Source organism: Microtus ochrogaster, chromosome 4, assembly GCF_000317375.1.
Source record: "Microtus ochrogaster isolate Prairie Vole_2 chromosome 4, MicOch1.0, whole genome shotgun sequence".
NCBI classification, from domain to species: Eukaryota; Metazoa; Chordata; class Mammalia; order Rodentia; family Cricetidae; genus Microtus; species Microtus ochrogaster.
This window is the reverse complement of record NC_022011.1, coordinates 16,091,234-16,100,608: the sequence shown is the minus strand read 5'-3', so window position 1 is coordinate 16,100,608 and position 9,375 is coordinate 16,091,234. Positions and strand designations below refer to the sequence as shown.

At 41.7% G+C, this 9,375-nt stretch overlaps 1 protein-coding gene across 1 annotated transcript in view; it reads right to left on the bottom strand.

Moving 5' to 3' along the window:
- Window positions 1-9,375, bottom strand: part of Cfdp1 (craniofacial development protein 1) — a 90,389-nt gene that overhangs the window by 61,811 nt on the left and 19,203 nt on the right. The window contains exon 5 of the mRNA XM_005345646.2: window positions 3,300-3,422. Coding sequence (XP_005345703.1) covers window positions 3,300-3,422 — 123 coding nt within the window. The remainder of the gene's footprint in view (window positions 1-3,299; window positions 3,423-9,375) is intronic.

The following is a 9,375-nucleotide window of genomic DNA, read 5'->3' as shown; positions in this document are numbered from 1 at the left end:
ACTAAACCTGGATGGAGGTGGGCGGTCCTTGGACTTCCCACAGGTCAGGGAACCCTGATGGCTCTTCAAGCTGATGAGGGAGAGGGACTTAATCAGGGGAGGGTGAGGGAAATGGGAGGTGGTGGCGGGGAGGAGGCAGAAATCCTCAATAAATAAAAAAACAAAAAAAAAAGGCACATAGAGTCTAGTCAAATGCTAGAAACACCTCCTCCCAATACTGCAGCTATGTCTGAATTCTGTTAAGTGAAATGCTAATTACTCTATCAAAAGTTAATGATTATGCTTGCTTAAGAACTAAATAAGCTCAGTTCATAATTACAACTGCTGAGGACTCTGGGAAAGATCACCTATCCACTGTTCAGACAGAGAACTATTGACAAAGTTAGGTTCCTGGGACAGTCAAAGACACCAACAACTGACAAGCCACCAGATCAGGTGTTTCTGTTGGCTTTCAGAGACCAAGTCTCATTCTGTCCATGTGGACCACAGACTCACTGTGTACTCAAGGCTGGCCTTTAACTCCTGGATCCCATGCCTTCACTGCCGGATGCTAGGGTTACAGTCACCATGCCCATCTACCAATTTAAGTCTTAATGTTTATGTGGCTCTAGAACAAATCCTATCTTTTCTGTCTTTGGGACAAACACTACTTAAACTGACATCCCACGAGGGTTCAACAATAGTCTTTTTCTATGTCCAAACATCAAGAACAAGACAAAACCACTTGGGAAAAATAGTACCTTTCAATCTTATATTTTATTGTCTTAGTTTGTTCCTAATCTGTAAGGCTATAGCTTAACATAGTAACTCAGTCAGAAGAATCCTGTGCTCACAGCAGGATCGTTAAGTTGTGATGAGACTAATGGAGTAGTAAATGTTGGAGTGGAAGGAAAGAGCAAATGAGGGCCTGAAGCCTGGCTAGCTACCAGCTGGTAGAGCTGATGCAGCAAGAATTCAGCATGCGGAGGAAGAGATCAAGAGGCCTGGATGAGGTGAAGCTATGGGAATTTGGACACACTAAGTAAGCATTGTACTTTCCTCTACCAAATGTAACAGCATGATTCTGGCCTCTAATTGAAAGAGGGCTTACTCCAACCCTGACACACAAACTCTGGCTTTTTATAGCCTAAACGGCGTGCTATTTTAAACATGTGGAGGAAGTACATTTTCAGTTACAAACACTGGCTCCTCTGCATCTGTCCTTATTTGTTACTGAGAGATGTGGGTCAGGATGTTTTAGTCTTCTGCACTGGTTTTCCTGTATTGCTTAAGTCTGTTTAGAGGAAAGGAAAACACACAATTTCTATAAACTGAAGCAGCTCCCAAAGTTGGGAGGAAAAAAAGCCATGGAAAACATTTTACCGCATTACTTTTCTTTTATATATTAGATAACCCCCACAAACCCCTCCCTTGAAGAGACCTTCCGTACTTAAGGATGTGGTATCTTTGTATATTCTAATGTTCTCACTGATAAAATGAGTCCGAATCCCAAAGCAGATGACTTCCTTTGGCATTCCAAGCAGTTATAATTGTAAAAGTTTTCTGAGACACAGGTCAGAAAAATAAGCAGATCACCCTCGAAGGCCACGTGATTTATCAGAAATTCAAGGCATAAATAATGCTGTACTATACATAATTAAAAGTCCCATATTCATGCACTTTTACTCAGATATTTAGAACATATTCTTATACTCTGGTATATTCCATTATAGCTCTCAAAGAAACTGATCTGGACAGACTTCATTTTACCCCTTTTGTAAGGGAGTCAGTGGGTCATTAACCTCCTGAAAAACATTTCACTAGAACAGCCGTCAGCAACCTCTCCTCTTCTCAGCTGCCCTCTACCCCGGAGCTCTGTAACAGCTCCGGGACGACTTCCTCCTTAATGAACTTTAGTCAGACCCCTCTCAACCTTTTCTCAACTAAGCCTTGCCTATGCTAGGACTGTACAGATCAGGTTTAGGAGGAATCCCACTCAGTCAATTTAAAGAGACTGTCCTATGCTGATAACAAATAGCCCCAGCTGCCTTTAATAAGAGTCTCATTAGCCAGAATCTTCCATAGCAACAATACTATTAATGTATAATAGAAAAGGTGGGTAGTAGTATCTGAGAGGGGTCTTTCTTCCTTTTACCTCCCTTTCTGGGTCTCTCAGGAATCACTTCTCACATAACTGACTGCATGTAACCCTAGGTCTCAGATTTTGCTTTGGGTAAGTGCACCCTATGGGACATACCACTGTAATAGTATTATTCAAAGTCAGGGCTAAAAAGATGAAGATTTGCCTGTAGAGTTTGATAGGAAAATTGGGTGGGATTTTAATGGGAGAAAAAAAACATAAAATAAAACATTCCTGTTTGCCAGATGAGGTGACACACACCTTTAATTCCAGCATTCAGGAGGCAGAGGCAGGGATCTTGGTGAATTTGAGACCAGCCTGGTCTACAGGGTTAGCTCCAGGCAAAGCCAGGCCTACACAGTAAGACTCTGTCTCAAAAACCACCTTCCTGTTCACAGCAAAGTTGAGTATGTTAATGAGGTGACAGCCCACCCCACCCCGCCATCTGAAGGTCAGAGGAGCAGCTGAGGAGCTCGGCCTACCCAGAACTCCCTACTGCAGGTGCTGGCTGGCTAGTGGTCACTTTCCTAGGGCCTACAGCCCTGGGTTTCTCTTATTTGTTTCTTACATATGATAAGAAGACAGGAACTCTTGCTTTTTCAAAGAGAAAGCCTTCAGCTAAAAATAACTAAAAATATGGAAAGTGCGAAAGGAATAAACTATCAGAGTTCCTGTCTTTTAATCATTTCTGACTGCTTTCTTTGAGACAGGGGCTCACTCTGAGACCTAGGCTGGCCTTGAACTTCTGGGCTCAAGTGATCCACCTCCACCTATCTTAGTCTCCCGAGTAGCTGGACTTCAGAGTACACCCCTGTGCCCACTAGACTATCTTATGTTCCTCTGCTATCATGGGGGTGGGAGTGGAACTAAATACTCAAACATTCAGTCAAAGTGCTGATGAATTGCTAATATTGCCATGCAAAAAATTATCATTTTTTAGGTATACAATTTACATGTTCAGCTTTGTGGTTACCGTTTTCCAAGCTGGGATTATTAAGTAAGCAACCTGTAGCTAATTTTTCCTAGCAAACTCTATCTGGGTAAAAACTTCCAACAAGGCAGAGCAGAAGTTTCATTCCCTAGCTCAGAAAAGGAGCGGTGGCAGCTGCAGTTGGAAACAGGCTCTTGCACAGAAGTCCCCGGTGCGCCAAGTCCACTCTGGACTGATGCAAATACTCACCCCGATCCAGCAGGGAGCGCTGGTGCTGCCGCTGAAGGGACAACTGCCTGAGGTTTTTCTTTCTCATTTTGCTTGAGGAAAGATTTGGCTTCCTTAGATGCAGCGTCTACTTCCTTAGTCACCCTATTTCAAAGAAAAAGACGACAAAAAAAAATTTACAAGTGGGATAAGAAGCAAATATTGTAGCAAAGGAAATAAATGAAAACTAGGGACATACTCATTACTGAGTTTTCAGTAAGTTCTGGCCACTGAGTCTCATGATTTAAGTTCACTCTAAGAGTTCTACAAACAGGCGCTTTCCCAGACTGATACTAACAAGTAAAACAACAATGCATGAAATTTTATCCAAGTCTCCTCCATTACATCTGTCAGCGCAGACTCCAGCAACCACTCCTGGGTCTCAGCTCACTTGGTTACTAACGTGAAGGCTACAAGATCCCTGCACTATTCCTCACCTAATAGATTGATACTAAGACTCAAAGGGCCAGTGAAAGGTGAGATGGAGAGATGGGAGACAGACAAAACCATTGTTATCATTTTAAAAACAAGAGCAAACAACTAGAAAATACTCCACAGAAGGCTCCTTTCTGCTCTGCACCTAAAAACCCAAAGACAAAACACAGTTTCCTAAAACTGGACAAATCCGAACTACTCAGGGAGGAGCAGAATGTAACACAATCCTATCCGTTTTCAAATCTGGAAAAACTGCATCAGATAAAACTGAGTACAAAAAAAATCAAATAAGGATACTTAAGATGCCTCATATTCCAGGTAAAGAGAGAAAGAGAAATATGTAATGCATGCTTTGACATGCCAGGCAATAAAAACATTTGGGGGGCTGGAGAGATGGCTCAGAGGTTAAGAGCATTGTCTGCTCTTCCAAAGGTCCTGAGTTCAATTCCCAGCAACCACATGGTGGCTTACAACCATCTGTAACGGGGTCTGGTGCCCTCTTCTGGCCTGCAGGCATATATACACTGACATAATATTGTATAATAAATAAATAAAAACATTTGGGGAATTTTATTTAAATTCCAAATTACCAGTAAGCAGGTCTAAAATTACAGTCAGACAGTACATGATAAATATTCAAACGAAGACAGCCCACAAATGAGAGAATAAACCCTCTAAGTTCCATCTGTGAGAGCACACAGGTCTCTACCGCCATCCAGCATACTCTTTTCTAACAAAGGCTCCCTCACCGCTGCACTTAATACTGTGTGCTATGGATGTCAGTGGCACTTGGAGTTAAGATGAGGCAAACAGACTCCAGAAGGGCACAGCAGCACACTCCGCTGCTGTCGTTTGCTAGCACAGCTGAGGTGGGGAGGTTTGCTCTACAGCACTAATACACCAACAGGAAGCTCATTTGTATTCCTCAGTATTAAAACTGAAATCCAGAGACTACACAATGATGCTAGTGAAAATTCTTCAACACATGGTATTTTCCAAACTGGCTCTCACACATTTCCGTACCACATGCTCTTCCAGAACCTTAGCAAACCTCTTGAAACTGAGTAAGATTTATGGCTGTCTCACTAAGGAGTTCTGTGCAAGCAGCTCTATAGGCATTCTAAGGCCTTTCTCCCTTGAGAATTATCTTTAGCACTCCTAGCCTAAAGCCACTCTGCAGCAGAGACCACACAGACACAGGTGTGGTGTAGGACGTCCTTCCTTCTGTGTTGCTTGTACTGGCTAATGAATAAAGGAACTGCCTTGGCCTGACAGGGCAGAACTTAGGTAGGCAGGGAAGACAAAACTGAATTCTGGGAGGAAGAAAGCAGAGCCAGAGCCAGACGCTGGGAATTTTACCTGGTAAGCCACTGCCACAGATTAATAGAAATGGGTTAAATAAAGATGTAACGATTAGCCAATAAGAAACTAGAGTTAATGGGCCAAGCAGTGATTTAATTAATACATTTTCTGTGTGGTTATTTCAGGGCTAAGCTAGTCAGGCAGCCGGGACAAACAAGTGGGCCCCCTCTTTGCACCACAGATGTCTGAGGATTCCTAGCCCCAGGATATATAAGTCCTTAAGCATCAGAACTGGAAGCAAACATCTTTAAGATGGTCCCAACCACTGTCTGATTACAAGTGCACAAGACAGCCTGCCTACTTGAACCTTGTGGCCTCTGGAACTATGAGAAATTGTAACAAAACAATTAGCTGTTTTATGCAAGTTAATAAATTTTAGGGTGATTTGTCACAATGCTAAATCAATAACCAAAATAATCCTGCATCAAAATACTGGGCTTAATGGAGATACCAAAATACTGGATTCAAAATAGTCCCTTGTCTTAGCCGGGCAGTGGTGGCGCACGCCTTTAATCCCAGCACTCGGGAGGCAGAGGCAGGCGGATCTCTGTGAGTTCGAGGCCAGCCTGGTCTACAAAGGGAGTTCCAAGACAGGCTCCAAAAGCTACAGAGAAACCCTGTCTTGAAAAACAAAAAAAAAACAAAAAAAAACAAAAAAAAAAACAAAACCAAAATAGTCCCTTGTCTTAAATAATTCTACAGAAGATTAATGTGATTAATGAAGAACTAATGTATTCTTTATTATCTACTTCCTACCAAAGTCTACTAATAGTGCAAATAAATGAAACTAAAACTATACACATTAGCAGAAGAGATACAACAGAAAAAAATATTAATCAAACTTTCAGAAAGTAGCAAACAAGCTGGCCATGGTGTACATGCCTATGATATCTTCATACTGGGACAGTTGAGCAGGATATCAGGAGTTCAAAGTAATCCTCAGCTACATGAGATTTTGACTCAAAAAAAAAAAAAAAGGAGCAAATATCTAAGTAGCAACTGGCTTTGGTTTTCTCTGATCTCCTAAGTTTATAGCCATATGAAACAGATGACAAGAGAGCCACTCCGCATTACAGAGCCCTAGAAAGGCTTATTACATTCAACTGTCAGGAACCCTCAAAGGTCTGGAAGAGAGGCAAAGACTGCCACAACCAGCTGATAGCTTGCATTAGGAACAACTAGTCCTTTTTTACTTCAAAACACAGGCTATGTCCCCACCACTGATAATTCAGAGGGATTCACAACACTTAGAGAAAATGAAAATCACAGAAGGCCAGGAATGAAATGAAGCCCCATCCTGAAGTTAGAGGAATTGAATGAAAAGCCACCCTTAAAGGCTGTATATTCCAGAGGGCTGAGTGACAGAGCTAAGTGCTAAGCAACCCATAATGTTCTTGGTCCTACTAAGAAACAGACACTTTACTGTGTTGTGCTACTGAAGTACAGCTTGTTGCCCAACCATAATAGAGCCTCATCTGAATTCAAACAATCACATTTCAGAAAGAGGGGAAAATACAACAAAAGAAAGTCTAGAATTGAAGGATGAGTCTCAACAAAGAGCCACAGAATAATGGATTACCAAAGCAAACTTTAAAGGATCAGCATCAAAGCACAGAGCTAAAACTTCAGAATGCTATAATATGAAGCTGCCCAAGTAATAAGGAGAGTAAAGCGGCAATCATGTGACTTATGTTTAGTTTTGTTGTTCTTGTTTTACTACAGCAAGACTCTAGTACACACTTAAGTAAACATTTTCTGGAAAGCAACTCAAATGCTGATACTGTTAAATACTAGACATATTAAGAAATATAATATGGCTTTTTCCATCAAAAACTCTCAGTCCGGCAAGCCAGCCAACTACAAAAGTGACATGACAACTCCTGCCATAGAGCAAGAGTCACAAAGGAGGCGTGGAGAAGACAGAACCCTGGGAATGCCTGTCTTCATCTCTTGTGCCAAAGCTTACCCATACCCACCAGAAAACATTATACAGACTCAGGTATTTCTAAGGAATTTGACAGCCGAAACAGTGACAGCATTTGCACTCTCCTGAAAGCATCCCTAAGCAATGCCACTCTCTGCCATTGTCTCCCACAAGTCAGTGTCTCCAAGATGGTCCAGCTGGCTCTCTACTTGTGCCCAGCCTCCGTTCACTGTTAAGAGCAGTGAGGGATTTAGCTTTTACCACTTTAGGTAGGAGAACAGTTAACTTGCAATCATCTCATACATGAAAAGACTCCTGACAGGAAAAGGCCTATTATTAGCAATAATTAATTTATTTGTTTTTAGCAGAAATTCCATTTTAACTTCATTTTCACTCACTCATCTTCCTGAAAAGTCTTTATTTGGACATAATTTTTCCATGACTGGACTTTTCCAAAAGGTGAATCATTAGGAAAGTCTGAGCTCACAGGGCAGCTGGCTATGCCACAGAGGAGGGCAAGGATGATCATCTTCCTCCCTTCCCCAAGGCTTAAAAAACTACATAGTTTTCATGGAGGAAAAACAAGCATAACAGTCAAGTTAGAGAAACTAGAAGACTAACTTCATGCTAACACTACCTCATTCTTACACTTAGGAATTCTTGCACTAGTTCTTCGTGCTTCTTCCTTTTGGTTTTTTTTTTTTTGTGTGTGGGGGGGGGCGGGGTTTGAGACATGGTTTCTCTCTGTGGCCTTTGCTGTCTTAGAACTCCCTTTGTAGACCAGGTTGGCCTCAAACTCAGATCTGCCAGATCAGCCTCCTGAGTGCTGGAACTAAAGGTGTGCGCCACCACCACCTGGCTACTTTTTCACATTCTTAAAGACGCAGTGATGCCTTTAATTTGATACAAAGACAAAAAAGGAAAAAATAATAATATCAAGAGATTAAAAGATGTACTTAAACCCAAACACCAAGCTTGTGTCTGAGTTGTCAGCGCTCAAATCTCTTAAGATCCTTCAAGAAACTTCCTTATAGTACTTTAAACAGTATGCCTTTTAAAAAAAAAAAAAAAAAAAAAAGTATGGCTGGGGCTGAAGAGATGGCTCAGCAGTCAAGAGCACTGGCTGCTCTTCCAGAGATCCTGAGTTCAATTCCCAGCAACCACATGGTGGCTCACAACCATCTATAATGAGATCTGGTGCCTTCTTCTGGCTTGCAGGCATATATGCAGACAGAACACGTATACATAATAAATAAATAAATTTTTTTTTTAAAGGCTTGCCAATCGCCTGGCAGTGGTGGTGTACACCTTTAAATACAGCACTCGGGAGGTAGAGGCAGGCAGACCTCTGAGTTCAAGACCAGTCTGGTCTACAAAGTGAGTTCTAGGACATCAAAGAGCTACACAAAGAAGCTGTTTTGAAAAAAACAAAGCCAAAACAAACAAACAAGCAAAGTCTTGCCAATACGGCAACTATTAACAGATTTAAATAAATACGTTATCTAACATATAAATATATATAATGTGTACATATTACATCTGTATATAAACAACTATATATACATATCCCATGCTGGCCCTGATCATCCAGCTTCTGTTCCCAAGTGCTCGGATTACAGGAGTATACTACCACAGCAGGCTTGAAGAGGGTTCCGTATCCTTATGGGAAAGGAGTTCGAGAGGACTCACTTGCTCTGTTGTGTAATTTTTAAAAAATTAGCATTTATTACTGTAAAGTAATAAATAAATAAAATGCCCAAATGTGAGAGTGTGTGTAATTAATGAAAAGAACATGCACTTATCCTGTTTTTTGACAAGAGACACAGTGCTGCCCTCTTCTGACAAACAGTACAAATGGCAGGCTCCCTGAGTACTTACCAATAGTTACAACTGCCATCTAAGTGCTTTCAGAAGTGAAGAGTCTTTGATCCCAGCACTTGGGAGGCAAACAGTGGGATCTGAGTTCAAGGCCAGCCTGGTCTACAGAGTGAGTTCCTGGACGTCCAGGGCTGCACAGAGGAACCCTATCTCAAAAAACAACAAACAAGAAAAGTAAAGAGCAGTGGCGTGTACCTGTACTCCCAACACTCAGGAAGCAACAGGAAGGAGAATCAGGAGTTCAAGGTCAGCCTGGGCTAAATTAGATTTCCGTCTCAAAAAAGGGAAAAGAATCTGTGACATAACGTTTATAAACAAATTTATGAAATTCAGGGGGCTGGAGAGATGGCTCAGAGGTTAAGAGCACTGACTGCTCTTCCAGAGGTCCTGAGTTCAATTCTCAGCAACCACATGGTGGCTCACAGCCATCTGTAATGAGATCTGGTGCCCTCTTCTGGC